The 19,567-nt window shown below is 45.5% G+C and overlaps 1 protein-coding gene across 4 annotated transcripts in view; it reads right to left on the bottom strand.

Annotated features, from left to right (window-relative positions):
- JADE2 (jade family PHD finger 2) overlaps nt 1–19,567 on the bottom strand; it is a 156,437-nt gene that overhangs the window by 32,617 nt on the left and 104,253 nt on the right. For all 4 annotated transcript variants that reach the window (XM_073355547.1, XM_073355546.1, XM_073355548.1 and 1 more), the window contains 3 exons: nt 14,885–15,096; nt 8,908–9,075; nt 4,375–4,491 (listed from right to left, as the gene is read on the bottom strand). In XM_073355547.1, the coding sequence (XP_073211648.1) occupies nt 4,375–4,491; nt 8,908–9,075; nt 14,885–15,096 (497 nt within the window). The remainder of the gene's footprint in view (nt 1–4,374; nt 4,492–8,907; nt 9,076–14,884; nt 15,097–19,567) is intronic.

Below are 19,567 nucleotides of genomic sequence, written 5' to 3' on the forward strand. Positions count from 1 at the left end.
AAGACGTTTCCAAGTGGGCTCTTTCCCTGTTATATATTTGTTAGACACTTGGTGGTGGAAGCAATAAAGTCCAAGGGCAAAAGGTAAAATAGTTTGTACCTTGGGGAAGTTTTAACCTAAGCTGGTAAAAATAAGCTTAGGGGGGTTTCATGCAGGTCCCCACATCCGTACCCTAGAGTTCAGAGTGGGGAAGGAACCTCAACAAAGGGTCAGTAAGTTCGGCCACCCTGGTACAGCACCTTTCATCCAAGTATCTCCAAGTACTTTGGAGGCAATGGGCCAAGTCCATCCCTAGATGTAAGTCCAGGGAAGCCAGTGGAGTTGCATCAGAGATGAATTTGACCTGTTAATATGTCTTCAGACCACTCTTGTGGAGTAGAGAGACAGGGAATATTTCATTCACCAATGAACTCCAGCCACCTCTAGCCATGGAATGCAACAGCTCACAGCAGTGCTACACAACAGATTTAGGGCAGAACGTGATGGAAATGTAGTATCCAGCAGAACTTGAGGGGGGCATTTAGGGAAAGAGAATGTAATTACCAAAGTTGAAATACAGTCAGGGCAACAGTGTTGACAAGGCTGTATTCTTACAAATAGCTCCATGGGATCTTTAGTGACCACAAGTGGTCTGGACCTAAGCTTTAGGTCTCATCTCGAAAAGGGCATCTTCAGCATCACAACTGCCCTAGTACGATGCTAGGGCATTGGTTCAGTATTGACGCAGAGGGAAGAAAATCACAGCTAGGCTCTTGGACAGTGCACATCAGACTCATTTCCATTTCCCCCAAAAAATGTTTTTGTAAGTTTTCAACACTGCATGGTTCTCTATTTGACCAGAACAGGACTAACTGACTTATCTACTACAGACTTTAGGAAATACATTTCCACAAATAGCTGTGGTTCTCCAATAAATGGATGTTAATATTTAGTGATCAAATGGTCTTCATTTTTCCCTAGCATTCTGGGTTTGGCTTGGTGCAGAATCTGCAAAGACACTGGCCTCTTACCCATGCAGCAGGTCTGTCTCTTGGCACCTGATCTTTGTCCACTGTCAGGCGACTACCACTTACTAATGAAACCAGTGACGTTTTATTCTATACTCAAACCAAAACCAAACTGAAAAGGGTTAAGGAGCTAGCTGTCTGGGAGCAAGGTGTCTGTCAGCAGGTCTGTCTCTTGGCACCTGATCTTTGTCCACTGTCAGGCGACTACCACTTACTAATGAAACCAGTGACGTTTTATTCTATACTCAAACCAAAACCAAACTGAAAAGGGTTAAGGAGCTACCTAAATGGCAGATGACACCACAGCTTCTTTCCTGTAACCTTCAAAATCACTTTCCCAAAGAAGGAAGGTTAAAGGACAGTACTATCAAGAGATGCTGTCTTCAGAAGGCTGAACTGCTGCCAATCTATGGAGAACTGGCACCAAGCCCTCTCACAAAGGGGCACTGATAATCTCTGCCAATAAGGGTCCAATGCTTCACCAGTCCCTGTTTTGACCTGCCATGGGGGCTTGAGTCCGTCTTGGAAGCTGGCGTGCACAGCATTCTCAGGAATTGCAGTACCTTCGGGATATGTAATCAGTATGTTTCCTTATACTTTGTTTTTTGGTTCAGCAATGTAAACAAGAAAATGCCAAGAGGATACAGCACTCTTTTTGGCACATTCTCACGTCTAGCCACAAGAACCACTATGAAGTCATGATTTCCCCTGAACAGAAAGTTGGAAAACTGCTCAGACAGGGCTGTATCCTCAGCTAGTGTAAACTGGCATTGCTTTATGGAGCTATGCTGATTTGATCTGGCCCACAATTTTTTAAAAGTAAAAACAAGGAGAAGATAGTGATGTGCATGAAGCAATATCAGCCAGGGGGAAACAAGTTCCTCCCAAACCATCCCCTTTGTTACATAACATTATGCTGATGATTCAACTGCCAGCTTGTGTGTGGCAAATTCTCTAGACGTACGGAGCCTGGGGGCACATGCAAATTCCATAGGCGGGTGCACAAGCCGAGTTAGGTGACTAGCTTACAATTTGCATGAACATTTGCTTCATTTGCACATGCAACTGCAGTAACTGTGTACACATTTGTGGACAAGAAGTCTCCATTTATTATAATGTGATCCTGCTTCCACGCATCAGGAGAGAAGAGCGATGAAACTGAGAAGGCCTCCTCTCCTTCCTTGTTCGAGATGAAGGAGTTTTTCTCCAGGCACAGTTCATTTAGTTGAAGACTGATCCTGCTTTGAGCAGGGGGTTGGACTAGATGACCTCCTGAGGTCCCTTCCAACCCTGATATTCTATGATTCTATGATTCATCTTCCAGAGTCTTACTCTGTCAGGTCAGTGAAACCCGGTCAAACTGGCCACTAAGAAAAGCTAACACTGGAAGCCTGTGAAATTAGCTTCTTTTAATGTTTCATCTGTAACTGACCTGCACATACCTTAACTATCTCATTCCTACCCTCAGAAGTTAGCGCTAAAGTCCAGATCTTCATTTCAATCAACGGGAGCTAGGCACCTGAATACCTTAGAAGACCTGGGCCTAAGTACTATAACAAACAGATTTTTTTCTCTTTAAAGCTCTCACAAAATGGTAGTGGTGACAAAGATGGTTAGATTCCACCTGTATAAACAGGCACTGATCAAAAATTCGTTACATAAACCTAAGGGCTTTGCAAACACAGGCCTTTGTTCCTCTGATGAGAGCAGAGGATACAACGCTTATTTACCGCTATGGGTGAACCTGCTGCTTATTCATCCCTTAAGTCCTTCAATAAAGGCACCGTCTGCACATTCCTTTTTCTTTCAGCAGAGCTGTTCTGCAAGAGCTATGGTGGCACTGACAAACACTCCAGTGGCAATCTTATGAAAACTTGTAACCTGTGAGTTGTCAGCACACGAGACAATAAAACTCTGTGTTCCATTTCAGGTGACCTTTAATTCAAATCCGTTCAATCCAAAGGTTCTCACAGCTAACGTGTGATGCCTGCGCTAAGAGGATGAAGTCTCAGAGAATCTGAATTCTTTTTGATGCTGCCAAGTCTATTTGACTCCTTTCACTGCCCTTCCGTTCTTTGAAAGCAGTTGCCATTATTACACAATATCTCCATCTGGCAGGGTGAATAAGCAGATCCACCCAAAGCCATCAAAAAAGAAGTGAGTCAATGCTGGAGATTTAAAGAAATATGGTGAAATCTCATTTCAAGCTAAAAGGATTGCTTTTAAATAGCTCCCTTTAAAGTATTAAAACCATTGTGGTTGCATAAACATCACAGAGGCTTGCAGCTCTTTCTATTATTAAGACATACCACTGTTCCTCAACTGGCTAGTTACTCTCTGACACTTATGTATCATTGCTATGTCTGATGTTTAAGAGCCAAATCCCACCTCAGCACTGCGTAGTTAGACTTGATGTACGGACGTACCGAGGAAGGAGTTTTTCCCAAGTTCATGGAACCCGAGAGCTGTTCCATGGCTGCTACTGCAGCTCTGAGGTTGCACCGTGGCTTGGTGGGGGAAGCAATAGCTAATGAGGTTGTGCAGCAGCAAATCCACCAGCCCTTCTGCTCTTCCCCTGGTTTACCCTCCCACCACCGAACCATGGGGGACTGGACTCTGAGGACTGCAGTGGTGCAGTCCTTTTGGCAAGGTTCCACAAACCCTGGTCCCCCACATCTGTTCTGCTGCAGTCAGAACCCCCTGCACCTGGATTTGCCACTACAGTCAGAGCAGGATCTCCTGGGGTCAGTGCCCTGACCTACAGAACCTTTTGTAACAGAGGTGTTTTTCCACAGGACAAAATGAAAGCATGCAGTCCCTTCCATACAGCATTGCTGTGGGAAGGGTAGGGAATAGGATATTTGCTGTGATCCACTAAGGTGTTATAGAATAGGTACAAAACAGGGATGTATACATTCTAAGTATTCTATTTCGTGAGCTGGTAGGGCTCAAATCAAGTGCAGTTCCTTGTAACCCTGGAAAGAAAGCTAAATTTTCTGGCTTTCCAATGGTAGAAAGGTTTCATTCCTAGCCCCACTGGCATGTGAAATATTAATACAGCTGGCTTCTGACTTTAGAGCAGCGTCACTGTCAGTCCTTGTAACTACAGAGTCACTATGGCACTGGCATCATGGTGAACAAACAAGGCTTATTTTGATTTGCAGCATTTCATGTATTAAAACATTACAAACAACAATAATTGGTGGCAACTGATTGGCTCTTGTGCTCCCAGCTGTTACTTTTATTACCTGTCAGTGACTTAGAAAACTTGTTCCCAAACTAACCGACAAATCCTTCCCTCCAGTGCATGAACAGGGCTCACAAGAGCAAAACCTGGCCCTGGGCTTCATTAAGCAGCGTTACATACCTGAATACACGTTCCAGTGCACTCCTTGCAGAGACTGCAGGACAAAGCCCATCTGCTTGCTGGGATATGCGAGATCTTTGTAATGGGTTCCATTTTTTCTGGGCATCCGATGCTAACCTAGTCAGGACACAGAGTACATGTGTTTGTACCACTTACTACATGCATCTTCCCTGGGATAATGCAAAGCTTGATTCCCTGTGGTGGCTACAATGAGAGGAGGATTTTCTAAAAGCCGTCTCTACCATCACCCATCATTTGCAAAAACTCAGCTCTGAAGATGAACGAGATGGCAGGAACACGGAGGGTAAGGCCAAATGCAACCTCTGAGCTAAATCCTCTCTGGTGTGTTGTTATAGATGGTGAACTGGCATGTGCGCTTAGCGTGACCGAACCCAGCTAGAGGCTGGGTGTGTCTGCTCTCCCTGGCAGAGCGCAACAGGGCTGGACTGTCCCCTAACAATCCAGCCTGTGTGAGGGGCAGCATGTACCTGAGCTGCCTCAGGAGCGGGGCAGGCACACGACTGTGATCCTGAGCGTCCCAATCTGTTGCTGCTCCCTTTCTCCAGGGGGAAGTAACTGAGGCACAGCCTTTGTGCTGGTGCAGCTAACTTCCCCCTGCACTGGCTCCGGGGCCTCAGCTGGCGTGCTTGGGGCATGTGGATCTGAAGTGCCATCTATTCCCCACCCCCGACCACCCACTCCCCACACACTATGCAGTAGGTGGCATGGGAGCTGGGCAGTGGCTGCTCTCCTTCCCACGTAAGCTCTGACATGGGGGTAAGCCACACAGATGAATAAGGGAGCTCTTTATGCACCCTCGTGCCCCCGGACTGCCAGGTAACCGGGCTTACAGTTGAGCCCAAAGCAATTTAGCCTAAACTCTACTTTAAAGAATTCCACATACCCATTGCTGTATTGTTCCTTATGTATCCACCTACATTGTACTCTTACTTCACGTTACTCTTTATTTTTCTACCAAATGTGGATGCCAGTACATGTATGACTCCGTGCTGTTCTATTGGCATGCCACGCTGAAGGACTAGGAAATATCACTAAATCATTGCTCCAAATCACCTCCCTTGCAGGAACACATGTGCTGCAATCAGGCAGAGTGCCATGTATGCACGCATTGTACGTGCACCTAAGTCATCTATCAGTTCACTGTAATAAAAAAACCCTATTATATAGTCCTCCTGGTAAAGGATTGCTCAGTAATGTGGTGAGATTAACATTGCAGCTGCAATATAAACAAGAATGACTTTCCCCAGGGGATAGATTCATAGATTCATAGATATTTAGGTCAGAAGGGACCATTATGATCATCTAGTCTGACCTCCTGCACAACGCAGGCCACAGAATTTCACCCACCACTCCTAAAAAAAGACCTCACACCTATATCTGTGCTATTGAAGTCCTCAAATTGTAGTTTGAAGACCTCAAGGAGCAGAGAATCCTCCAGCAAGTGACCCGTGCCCCATGCTACAGAGGAAGGCGAAAAACCTCCAGGGCCTTCCAATCTGCCCTGGAGGAAAATTCCTTCCCGACCCCAAATATGGCGATCAGCTAAACCCTGAGCATATGGGCAAGATTCATCAGCCAGATACTACAGAAAATTCTTTCCCGGGTAACTTGGATCTTACCGCATCTAAAAACCCATCACAGGCCATTGGGCCTATTTACCATGAATATTTAATTACCAAAACCATGTTATCCCATCATACCATCTCCTCCATAAACTTATCGAGTTTAATCTTAAAGCAAGATAGATCTTTTGCCCCCACTACTTCCCTCGGAAGGCTATTCCAAAACTTCACTCCTCTGATGGTTAGAAACCTTCGTCTAATTTCTAATCTAAATTTCCTAGTGGCCAGTTTATATCCATTTGTTCTTGTGTCCACATTGGTATTGAGTTTAAATAATTCCTCTCCCTCTCTGGTATTTATCCCTCTGATATATTTATAGAGAGCAATCATATCTCCCCTCAACCTTCTTTTAGTTAGGCTAAACAAGCCAAGCTCCCTGAGTCTCCTTTCATAAGACAAGTTTTCCATTCCTCGGATCATCCTAGTAGCCCTTCTCTGTACCTGTTCCAGTTTGAATTCATCCTTCTTAAACATGGGAGACCAGAACTGCACACAGTATTCCAGGTGAGGTCTCACCAGTGCCTTATATAACGGTACTAAAACCTCCTTATCCCTACTGGAAATACCTCTCCTGATGCATCCCAAGACGACATTAGCTTTTTTCACAGCCATATCACATTGGCAGCTCATAGTCAACCTATGATCAACCAATACTCCAAGGTCCTTTTCCTCCTCCGTTACTTCTAGTTGATGCGTCCCTAGCTTATAACTAAAATTCTTGTTATTAATCCCTAAATGCATGACCTTACACTTCTCACTATTAAATTTCATCCTATTCCTATTACTCCAGTTTACAAGGTCATCCAGATCCTCCTGTAGGGTATCCCTGTCCTTCTCTAAATTAGCAATACCTCCCAGCTTTGTATCATCTGCAAACTTTATTAGCACACTCCCACTTTTTGTGCCCAGGTCAGTAATAAAAAGATTAAATAAGATTGGTCCCAAAACTGATCCTTGAGGAACTCCACTGGTAACCTCCCTCCAACTTGACAGTTCACCTTTCAGTAGGACCCGTTGTAGTCTCCCCTTTAACCAATTCCCTATCCACCTTTCAATTTTCCTATTGATGCCCATCTTATCCAATTTAACTAATAATTCCCCATGTGGCACAGTATCAAACGCCTTACTAAAATCTAAATAAATTAGATCCACTGCATTTCCTTTATCTAAAAAATCTGTTACTCTCTCAAAGAAGGAAATCAGGTTGGTTTGGCACGATCTACCTTTTGTAAAACCATGTTGTATTTTGTCCCATTTACCATTGACTTCAATGTCCTTAACTACCTTCTCCTTCAAAATTTTTTCCAAGACCTTGCATACTACAGATGTCAAACTAACAGGCCTATAATTACTTGGATCACTTTTTTTCCCTTTCTTAAAAATAGGAACTATGTTAGCAATTCTCCAATCATATGGTACAACCCCTGAATTTACAGATTCATTAAAAATTCTTGCTAATGGGCTTGCAATTTCTTGTGCCAATTCTTTTAATATTCTTGGATGAAGATTATCTGGGCCCCCCGATTTAGCCCCATTAAGCTGTTTGAGTTTCGCTTCTACCTCAGATATGGTGATGTCTACCTCCATATCCTCATTCCCATTTATCATGCTACCATTATCCCTAAGATCCTCTTTAGTCTTATTAAAGACTGAGGCAAAGTATTTGTTTAGATATTGGGCCATGCCTAGATTATCCTTGACCTCCACTCCATCCTCAGTTTTTAGCGGTCCCACTTCTTCTTTCTTTGTTTTTTTCCTATTTATATGACTATAGAACCTTTTACTATTGGTTTTAATTCCCTTTGCAAGGTCCAACTCTACTTGACTTTTAGCCTGTCTCACTTTATCCCTACATATTCTGACCTCAATAAGGTAGCTTTCCTTACTGATCCCTCCCTTCTTCCACTCCCTATATGCTTTCTGCTTTTTCTTAATTACCTCTCTAAGATGCTTGCTCATCCAGCTTGGTCTACAACTCCTGCCTATGAATTTTTTCCCCTTTCTTGGGATGCAGGCTTCCGATAGCTTCTGCAGCTTTAATTTAAAATAATCCCAGGCCTCCTCTACCTTTAAACCCATAAATTCTTCAGTCCAATCCACTTCCCTAACTAATTTCCTTAATTTTTGAAAGTCAGCCCTTTTGAAATCAAAAACCCTAGTTGCAGATTTATTTTTGTTAATCCTTCCATTCAGTTTGAACTGAATTAGCTCATGATCACTTGAGCCAAGATTATCCCCTACAACCATTTCCTCTATGAGATCCTCATTACTCGCCAAGACCAGATCTAAAATGGCATCCCCTCTAGTCGGTTCAGCAACTACTTGTTGAAGGAATCCATCAGCTATCGCATCTAGGAAAATCTGAGCCCTATTATTATTACTAGCACTCATCCTCCAGTCTATATCTGGGAAGTTAAAGTCTCCCATGATCACACAGTTTCCATTAGTATTTACTTTATTAAAAACAAGTGTTTACAAGCAGAAAGGGTAGGTACAGACAGCAGGATGGTAGGTACCTGCTGTTGGTTCACTATCCCATGCCTTGGTACCTTTGCTCTTATACTGCCCAGACTTTATGAGAACAGCTTGGAACTGCTGCACAGAACATGAGTGAAAGTTCTGAGATCAGTGCTGGAAATCACCAGGGCTCTGGTTTCCAAAGGTTTATGTATAAGTAGGTTCAGGTAGTTTCAAAGGAATATGAGTGCCTAATTCCATTAGGCTTCTTTGAAAATGCCAGTCCAAGTTACCTGCCCCTTACTACGGAAAGCTTGAAACAAGTGATAATAGTACAGGGTCGTTGATTGTACTGGGCACGCTAAGACCAACCACAATCCACATCCAACCTCATCCCACCCACATCTGGAGAACATGTTGAATAAAGTCTTACTTCTGGGATCCATAAGGCACAGCTAACATGAACCCATTTTGTCCCACTCCGGGTGGGTTTCAAAGCTCCCCCTCTCTTCGGGCAAAGTAGACACTTTGGCTGAACTCCAAGGGCACAGGTTCGACAAAGCCAGTTCCCAAGGGGAACTTTTAGGATTCCATAGCAAGCCTGTGCAAACACAAGAAACATTGCATTAGCTATACCACATATTCCTCTGGAAGGGCACCCCACCAATACACTTCCGTATTTATTCATTTACTTGCACATTTTTATATGGGTGGCTTAATGCCATGGCATCTGGATATTGTCATAACAATTAAAAGCAGACATGAATCAATCAGCGACAACTGGTTTAAATCTATCTATCTATCTATCTATCTATCTATCTATCTATCTATCTATCTATCTATCTATCTATCTATCTATCTATCTATCTATCTATCTATCTATCTATCTATCTATCTATCGGATTTGTACTGATGCTCTGCCCCTAGAGATATGCCCTGTAGTTTAATTAAAGGCCTGAATACCCAAGCGTGTTTGTATCATGCCAGGCAGCAGCAGTGAAGGTTTCCCAGTGCTGCTCTGCTAACAGGCCTTCCACATGTTCTTGAGAGACTTGTTCTCTCACAGGCTTTGATTTCTCTGATGAGATCATCAATGAAGGAGGCAAGTGAAGACAACAGACTCTGAAAAGTGGATGTCCAGCAGGCACTGGACTGAGACCATAGGCTCACGTCACACAGGTTACCGAAGAGCTACCAGAATAGCAATAGCTTTCAGTCCTTCCAAGTCTGGGTCCTATTCAGATCAGTGACCTAGAGGTGGAAGGTTCTCTCTCTTATTAGCAGTCCCCTGAATAAGACATTTTAAAGTTTAAAGGTAATATAAAACCAGCTATGCTAGGACTGGCAGCATTCATTTCACTGATCTCCCACATGTCAGTCGGTGATGTTGTGCTAAGACAACCTGCCCTCCCTCAGATAAGCTAGAACATGGCTTTTGCAGGTCCTCCACCGGACCCTCTGCCACTCAATGAGTTGCATATACTTAACAGAAAGATATAGCCAAGCTCTAATCCGAGCAGCATCAGAATTCACAAGGTGTCCTAGATACTGTGCTTTCCCTTCTGGTGGGTTGAGAGGTGTATTTGGCTTGTAGGTTAGTATGTCAATCATTCCAATTACTTCAGTGCCTTTTAAGAAAATCCAATATCCTCTTTCTCACTTCCATACTCATTCATCCTGGAAGCACAGCATTTGAAGAGCATGGATTTCATTGGCCAGAGATACAATAAGAACAAACTCTTAAAGAGAGAGGAATTCCCACTCAACTACCTTTAATGTCCATCTTTCTGACATTCCTGTTTCTGCAAAAGGCACAGCAGCAACGTCACCGAATACCCATTTATGAGATGCATGCTGTCTCTTGCTTGGAGGTCTGAAAAGGAGCTAACTGCAAAATCTTCAAATGAAAATATATTTTCCTTGCAAAGTGTATGTCAGCACTTCTTCGAGATCTCCACCTGAGATCAGCCTGACTGGGAAATGTACAAAAGTGCTCCAAGGTGCACAGACCAAGATCAGCTCATTCCATCTTCCCATCTTATCTAAGTCTCTGTCTCTCATTTTTAGAGGGTTCATAAAATCTGACGGCACACAGAAAATGATCGTGACCTGCTTTGCGGGTGGGATCAGCACTTGGTAGGTAAGATACACAGGGGCAAGACAGGCCATCTGCTCAGCCTGCCTGCCTGCTGTGATGGGCCATGCAGCAGGAACCAGATGCTGCTCTTTCCAGAGGAAACGCAGCCCACCATGACAACTCCTTCGTTACTGGGGACTGTAACCATGTTCTCTCATTGGAGTGGGGAAATCACAGCCCGTTAGCACTGTGTGAGAATTCAAATAGAGGTTAGAAATGTGTGCTGAGGGAGGCAGAGGGACAGGGGATTAGGTCAGGAATAGACTCACAGGGCCCGCTACCGTGATGTACACACTGTGTAACCTTGTTGCCTGCAGTGTGAGTCAGGCCAGAAATTAGCTTAGAGTTAGTGTAGAGCTCTGGCAGGAGACTTAGCTGATAATTTAAGACCTGATTCAAAGCCCACTGAAGTCAATGGAAAGGCTCAAATTGACTTCAGTGGCACGGGATCAGGCCATTAGTGTCTAATTCTGCAGCCTCTCCCTGTGGAAGAAGCTCCCGCCCACCCGAGTAAACCAACTGGACCCTAGGAAGCCCCTATGGCTACTTACATGAGTAAATGCTACTTAGCTGCCACTTTCTGCTTTCAGGTGGCAGTGGCCATACACACTGAAGAGCAAAATCCTCCCTGATGTTGGCCTCCACACCTGTGTTGCACGGGGAAGTCGTGTAGCCTCCACGCCTGTGTTGCACGGGGAAGGTGCGCTGCCTCCATGCCTGTGTTATATGGGAAAGGCGTGCTGTCTCCATGCCTGTGTTGCACGGGAAAGGCGTGCTGTCTCCATGCCTGTGTTGCATGGGAAAGGCGTGCTGTCTCCATGCCTGTGTTGCACGGGGAAGGCACGCTGTCTCCATGTCTGTGTTGCACGGGGAAGGCACGCTGTCTCCATGCCTGTGTTGCACGGGGAAGGCACGCTGTCTCCATGCCTGTGTTGCACGGGGAAGGCACGCTGTCTCCATGCCTGTGTTGCATGGGGAAGGCACGCTGTCTCCATGTCTGTGTTGCACGGGGAAGGCACGCTGTCTCCATGCCTGTGTTGCACGGGGAAGGCACGCTGTCTCCATGCCTGTGTTGCACGGGGAAGGCACGCTGTCTCCATGTCTGTGTTGCACGGGGAAGGCATGCTGTCTCCATGCCTGTGTTGCATGGGGAAGGCACGCTGTCTCCATGTCTGTGTTGCACGGGGAAGTCGTGCAGCCTCCACGCCTGTGTTGCACGGGGAAGGTGCGCTGCCTCCATGCCTGTGTTATATGGGAAAGGCGTGCTGTCTCCATGCCTGTGTTGCACGGGGAAGGCACGCTGTCTCCATGCCTGTGTTGCACGGGGAAGGCACGCTGTCTCCATGCCTGTGTTGCACGGGGAAGGCACGCTGTCTCCATGCCTGTGTTGCACGGGGAAGGCACGCTGTCTCCATGTCTGTGTTGCATGGGGAAGGCACGCTGTCTCCATGCCTGTGTTGCACGGGGAAGGCACGCTGTCTCCATGTCTGTGTTGCACGGGGAAGGCATGCTGTCTCCATGCCTGTGTTGCACGGGGAAGGCACGCTGTCTCCATGTCTGTGTTGCACGGGGAAGGCATGCTGTCTCCATGCCTGTGTTGCATGGGAAAGGCGTGCTGTCTCCATGCCTGTGTTGCACGGGGAAGGCACGCTGTCTCCATGCCTGTGTTGCACGGGGAAGGCATGCTGTCTCACATCTGTGTTGCACGGGGAAGGCACGCTGTCTCCATGTCTGTGTTGCACGGGGAAGGCTTGCTGTCTCCATGCCTGTGTTGCATGGGGAAAGGGTGTTGTTTCCTTGCCTGTGTTGCACAGGGAAGGTGCGCTACCTCCATGCCTGGATTTTCCACCATAGGTTTGTAATGAAAATTCTGAATCATCTTGATATTCTGCAGAACCTGTTTCACTGATGAAAACCATCCAAAACAGCCGCCTACATCGACAACAAATATCTTGAAAGCTCCCCCACTTCCCAGAAGCTATGATGCAAATACTGCCAGCAAAGATCAGCACCAGACCCAGTTAAAGAGAGACACCTTCAAATACTGTATATAATCCAATCTTAAAGAGGTATCCTTTGTTTACACCAGATGCCTCAAACTCAGCTAATCAATATCTATCTGATGGCTGACCTGATATTTGTGGACCTAACTAATTTTCTTTCCCTTGAAGTGACAGTGGGTAAAATTTTCAAAAGCACAGATGTGATTTAAGAGCCCAAATTCCATAGAAACTCAGTGGGATTCAAGTTGTTAAGTCACTTAGGTGCTTCTGAAAATTTTACTCAATTTGGCTTTTATTAATAGGAAAATTGGCCTCTCTAGAGTATGTGAACTTACACACACCCACTCACACACACACACCCTCCTGCACAAAATGGCATGCACACAGACATACAAATGAGTGCACAAGACACTATCATATTTTTTCCTTCCTTGCAGCAAGTACTTGGAGCGTTAACACTCAATTCTACAAAACAAATATTCAGGCAAAAGAAAAAAGAAAAAATCCAATCCAATCCAATCCTGCATTCTGACAACAGGCTGGGCTATAAACCCTGCCATGTCAGAGAATGTTACTGAAGCTGGGTGGTTGCTTATACACACAATCCAGTGCTATAAGATCAGTGCCATAGAAGAGAAATGTGAGGAGAAACCTATCGGTCCATCCTTCTGGCAAATGCAGGAGTGTCCAGTCTTGCAATAAGCATACCTCAAGTGATGCATAACAGAGATCCTCTGTAGCCACATCTATATTCTGGGTACTCGTGGTCATTAAAGCTCCCATGGGAGCTCTTTAATGGGGAGAGAGAAAGAGAGCTGGCACAGTAAATGGAAAGGGTGGGGTGAAAAAATAGCAAAGAATGGGAGGTAGCGGACAAAACAAGAAGACAAGAGACCGCAGAATAAGGTTAGGGAAAGGCACAGCCTACGATAAATAGCAATGAATACAGACAAACACAGGGCAGGGAAAGTAAGAAGATAGACAAATATTAGATGAGCAGAGAGTCTGCGAACCCCTCTTTTGCTCTCTGGATGTGCCAGGCATGATGTCATGAGGCAAAGCGTGTCCCACTATCAACTTAGGGATGTGCACTGAGCACCATGCACTTGTGAGGTTTGCTACATCACAATCAAATCATGGCACCTTTACTCGTGTTTTCCTCAGTCTTTACTCAGACAAAGCCCTGCAGGATTCCAAGGGAGACTTACTAAGTCAAAGCTGAGAGCCAGCTGCTGTTTGGCCCACAGGCAACGTGTGGGGCAGTGGTGCAAGGAACCTTTCCTCTTAATGCATGACGCAGGGAAGGACTAGGTGGAACTACAGTCCCTCTGCTCCCTCCCTACTCTCTGGAGAAAAGCAGAGAGAGTGCCAGAGCACTTGTAAATGGGCAGGGAGGTGAGGAGGAGAAAGTGCAATGATTTGACCCTTCCATAGCAGCCTGGTTTTCATTCCATAAGGCAGTGCTTCTCAGTCTCTCCAGACTACTTACCCCTTTCAGGAGTCTGATTTCAGCCCTGGGCACCGGGGCTTGGGCTTCAGCATGTATCTTAGCTCCGTGGGGTCCCTGCCTGCTACTCTTAATGCCAGCCCTGCACTTGCGACCTCCCTAAACCCATCCCACAGCCCTCCTGGGGGTCACCACGCCCAGGTCGAAAAACTCTAATATAATATATAAAGCTGTATAAACAAGTCACTGTCTGTATGAAATTTTAGTTTGCACTGACTTTGCTAATGCTTTTTATGTAGCCTGTTGTAAAATTAGGCAAATATCTAGATGAGCTGACAACCTCCTGGAAGACCTCTGCGTACCCCCAGGGGTACATGTACCCCTGCTTGAGACCCACTGACATTAGGGGAGCCATACTGGCTGCGTCCACTCCTTTGTGTTGCTTTGTGCTCTGGGTTCCCGTTAAGGCACAATGCCTCTCGGGTGTGTGTTCTGGGCTGCTGTAGCTCCGTACTGCCCCGATGCAGCGCTGTACACCCTAACCCCAAGTAAGGACCAAAGAATTCCACCCCCGGCACAGCAATTTAAGAGAAGGTAGCAAATCTCCAGGGCACCCCAAAAGTTTATCTGAGGTGCAGAGGTGGGGTGAAGCACTCTGGTCACAGCAGGAATGGCAGAGGGTGCCCAAGGCAGTAGCATGCGTTACTATTTCAGACTTCCAATGTCAAGCCAGTGTTTCTTCTAGCTAATCAAAGGCCAGATACACGCATCAGGCTGAAAGGCGCTGATAGCGCCGGCCCACGTACGACCAGACGTCATTCACCTGGTGCACACAGACGTTGCACTTGTCACAGAAAACCATCTCGTTGCCATCCTCTCCCTCTGGGGACCGGCACACGTCGCACACCACATCCTCGTCGTACTCAATGCCCAGGCCCTCCTCTGTCTCAATGGCAATGTTCATGTTCTCGTAGCACATCGTCTCCAGCTCCTCCAGCACTCTCTCCAAGGTGATCTCATCCAGCTGTGGCTTTTCTGAAAGGCAAGAGGCAGAGTAATGACACTGACGCTTCACAATTAAACCAGCCTCGCTTCTTAAAAACAAAGGCCGCCAGCCCTGCTGTCCCTAGAACATTTTCCCTGCTGGGGTGGAGCACACAGAGCCCTCCGTTTGGAGAGTCCTTACACAAAGCTGTATTTCACAAAGGAGACACTTAAGGCTTTAACTTAAGAGGTGAATTCACGACAATGATAAGATCTGTGATTCAGAAAACTGACGCTTCTAACTATGGATACAGTTTATGTTTCAAAATATTGCTGTTGGCAGAGGGGAAAAAACGCCATTCAGCTGAACCAATGCGGATAATTAGGTCTGACAGTTTAAATGTTCAAGGAGACGAGTCTTCCGAAGATGCTTGCTGCAGGAAGGGCTCAGACAAGCTTTGGCAATGCAAAGTCAATGCTTTATTTGTTAAAACTGTGAAAATTGACCCTTTAAAGACTAATTAAATAGAACTGTAAATCTGGAGCCAAAGGCTGAAATTGAGGGTAATGTTCTTTGTTTCTGGTCAGTACAAGTCCAGCCAGAAGGTCAGTTACGGGGGGAGGGTTTGGGCTTGTATCTGTTGTCTCACTTTTTATTCTCATTGTACTAGCACCTCTAGCGACAACTAGTGGTGAGGATGCTACCACCAGAGGCTTATCCTCAGCGACGACCCCTAATATGGCGATGATACCACTTTTCCATAGTGGCCGTGACATATCCATAATCACTGCTACCGTTGGGATGCTACCCCAGTAGCTTGTTGACAGTGAAATGCTGCCATTGCTGAACAGTGTCCCAATGAACTCAGTCTCTCACTGTCTTCCACTTCAGCTGCTTCTTTCTAGGCCAGTTCCTGCCACTGCGCTGAAGTCAATAAGATTTCAGCTCGCTGATCAATGGCAGGACACGGCCCTCAATCTTCATGGAAAGTCTAACTACAGCGTAACTGTGGTTCACCTTCACCACTGCAAGGGAGTCTCACTGGAAGGTTCTGAAAAACACTGTATTTGCAAACAATCCTGCTGCTCCCCCATGGAATGCTAAGGATATTGCCATGAAATGCAGATTTTTTTTGCTTAGGAATTCGTCTTCTCCTGTTGTTTCTCCCCTCACCTGTTTGTAAGATCATAGTTGTCTGCACAACAACTAGGATTCAGAGTAGCAGCTGTGTTAGTCTGTATTTGCAAAAAGAAAAGGAGTACTTAGTCTCTACGGTACCACAAGTACTCCTTTTCTTTTAACAACTAGGATGTTACAAACAGCATTTGGTCACTTCAGGTAATGAAGGAAAGAAGAAAAAGCAAAATTAAAAAAACATCCACAGTCTTTGTGATGTTTTCCATAAGGCGGGAGAACACAGAATTATAACAAAATCAAAACATGCAGGTAAGGAATATTTGTCAGTGGTAAGGAGAAGATGATTTCCAACTAAACACTGAAGATCTACAGAAGTAATTTAGGTTTCAGAGTAACAGCCGTGTTAGTCTGTATTCGCAAAAAGAAAAGGAGTACTTAAGCTCTGAACTTTAGTGGGCTAGATTATTTAATATATAATAATGATCAGATGAGGGGACCTGTCATATGTACAAAGGCAACAGAGGAACTTGACTTGTGATGCTTCAGTATACCAGGATTCCTTTATTTAAAAAACAAAACACTGCAATTTGCAACAATTATAGTAACAAGCCACTGCAGTTTACAGCGAAGTAGCTACAGTGGTTTGGACCATTACTGTAGATTACTGCAGAGTACTTGTTATAGAGGTTTTCTACCTTCTCTGCTGCTGGACAGCAGGGGAACAATTCTTGATTTATGAACAGTGAAGGGAAAAGGCAAAGATAAATTCATGTTAAAAAGTTAAGTGGCTGTATGGTGCACAGATTTTGTATACTGAACTAACATGGAGCCAAATCCTGAAGTTCTCACGCAGGGCTAAATTCTGAGCCCACTGAAGCCAGTGGCAAAGCTTCCAGGAATATCATCAGTACCAGGATGCAGCCCCATATCCTCAGGCAGAACTCCTAATGGCTTCCAGGGGAGTTTTGCTGATAAGGCCTTCAGGATGTGTTCTTTTTGCACAAAGTCCTAAAGACCCAATAACATGCTGGAAAAAAAAAAACCCTTAGGCAAGGAGGGCACATGTAGGGAGAAGTGGGCAAACAAACAGGCTTGAATTAATATGCAAACTAGATACCATTAACTTGGGTTTGAATAGAGACTGGGAGTGGGTGGGTCATTCCACATATTGAATCTATTTCCCCATGTTAAGTATCCTCACACCTTCTTGTCAACTGTCTGAATGGGCTACCTTGATTATCACTACAAAAGTTTTTTTCTCCTGCTGATAATAGCTCATCTTAATTAATGAGCCTCTTACAGTTGGTATGGATATTTCCACCTTTTCATGTTCTCTGTATGCATATATATATATCTTCTTACTATATGTTCCATTCTATGCGTCCGATGAAGTGGGCTGTAGCCCACGAAAGCTTATGCTCAAATAAATGTGTTCGTCTCTGAGGTGCCAAAAGTACTCCTGTTCTTTTTGTGGATACAGACCAACACGGCTGCTACTCTGAAACAGGCCATTGTCTGGCTTTTTAAGTTCTTCTCCCATGCTCCTCCATTGGCAGGGTTCACTTTGGTTTGACAAGTCTATGCAAACTTCTGGATTGGCATTTCACATGTCTGCGTCAATCTGAGCTACAATCTAAGCCAGTCAACCCATTCCCTACCAGGGCCCTTTCAAGCGCTTGAGTTGTTATGCCACAACATGCAACGAAGCCTGACGTTACCTGTTTTATTGCAAGCAAGCCCAATGGATGCGCGTGATCATTTCAGAGCCCAAATCTGGCACATGGTGCCTCACAGGCATTTGGAGAGCTGCAGTCATGTAACTATTTCAAGCACCCTTCATTGGCAATCTGGTTCAAGACGCCTCATGCTTCAGAGCTTAGAGGTTGCCACTACCTTGGGTTGGGAGTTGCGCCACCACAAGGGAGAGCCAAATGGAATGTGCCATCCTTAAGGATGGTGCAGCCTACTTCTCCAGTGCAGGGAGAGTGGGTTGTGTGAAAACCTGGCCCATTCATTTCACTTTGGCAGGGTCCCTTTAGGAACAGACCATTTGAACAACTTTGTTATTGGAGCAAATATTTCAGCCTCTGTTTTTCACTCTTTTGGAAATGAAAGTCACTATTAAAATCTCTTTCTGTTCCTTGGGGACAGAAGCAGAAGAGTTTTCTGCATACCGCACCTGACAGAGCCAGCTTGCTGAGTCTAGAGCAGCCTCTGAGCAGATAAGAAATGACTATGAAGAGTGTTGTTCAGTGTTTGCGATTCCTGAAGTAGGAGAAAGAGGGAAGGTGGTTTCCATAGGAAACCTAAAACTGACCCAAACTCCGGAGTCAGGATCACACTGGCACCTGGAGAGTACCCATTACACTCCAAGTGGAAACAAACTTCTCATAATTGCAATTCTATATTCCTCCGCCATCTGTTACAGCCCATTTTCCTATGCAAGGTTGTACATTTCTAATTGATAGTGATACCCTGTCACTGCCAGCCTAACCCACAGGAAAGGTAATGTCGATGTCAAACTGCTCCCACCTCACGGCTTAAAAACCAAATGTCCTACTTAGTTTTGAAAGTGAGTCTGACTTCAGTGGAGTTTGGACATGCACTCAGGAGCAGAATTCAGCCTGTGAACGGCATGTAGAATTTACAAGCAACACCTGTACTGAATGAGCACTTGCTCATCACTTTTTTAAATATTTCGTTTTTCAGATGGCATATCTATGAATCATGCATAAACAAACATACATTTTGGAACTCCTGAGGGTATTCTGTGCCAAAAAATAAAAAATTCTATGCCAAAAAGTTAAAAATTCTGCACACAATATTTTAAAATTCTGCAAGTTTTATTTGTCAATAAATAAATGCAGAGGTTACAGCAGGGCAGTGGGGAGCACAGGCCACTGGCTGCATGAAGGTGGGAGATCACCCTGCAGCCCTCCCAGCCCCGCCCCTGGGACACGGACTCAGTGGTGAGGCTGCACCTGATCCTGACACAACACAAGGCCTGGACCTGCCCCAGAAACACCCTGGAGCCTTGCCCTCCTGTGCCAGGTGCACCAGGTGTGGGGCAGGCAGGCTCAAGAAGGCAGGATCCAAGTATGAAGGGGCTCAGTGTGGGGGAATCCAGTTGTGGGGTGAGAGGGTTCTGTGCGGGACAATCTGGGTATAAGCAGCTCAGTGGGGGGTCTAGGTCTGAGGGATCTGGATGCACAGAGGTTCGTTGTGGGGTTCCAGGTGCAATGGGACTCTGCAGAGGCTTCCAGGTGAAGGTTGTTGGGGCTTAGCGGGGGAGTCTGGGTGCTGGGGGAGTGGGGCTTGGTGGGGTGGGAGTCTTGGTGCAGCCAACTGGGGGTCAGTGGCATGGGGTCTGGATGTGGGGGCTCA

This window comes from Lepidochelys kempii, chromosome 8 (genome assembly GCF_965140265.1).
Source record: "Lepidochelys kempii isolate rLepKem1 chromosome 8, rLepKem1.hap2, whole genome shotgun sequence".
Lineage (NCBI taxonomy): Eukaryota > Metazoa > Chordata > Testudines > Cheloniidae > Lepidochelys > Lepidochelys kempii.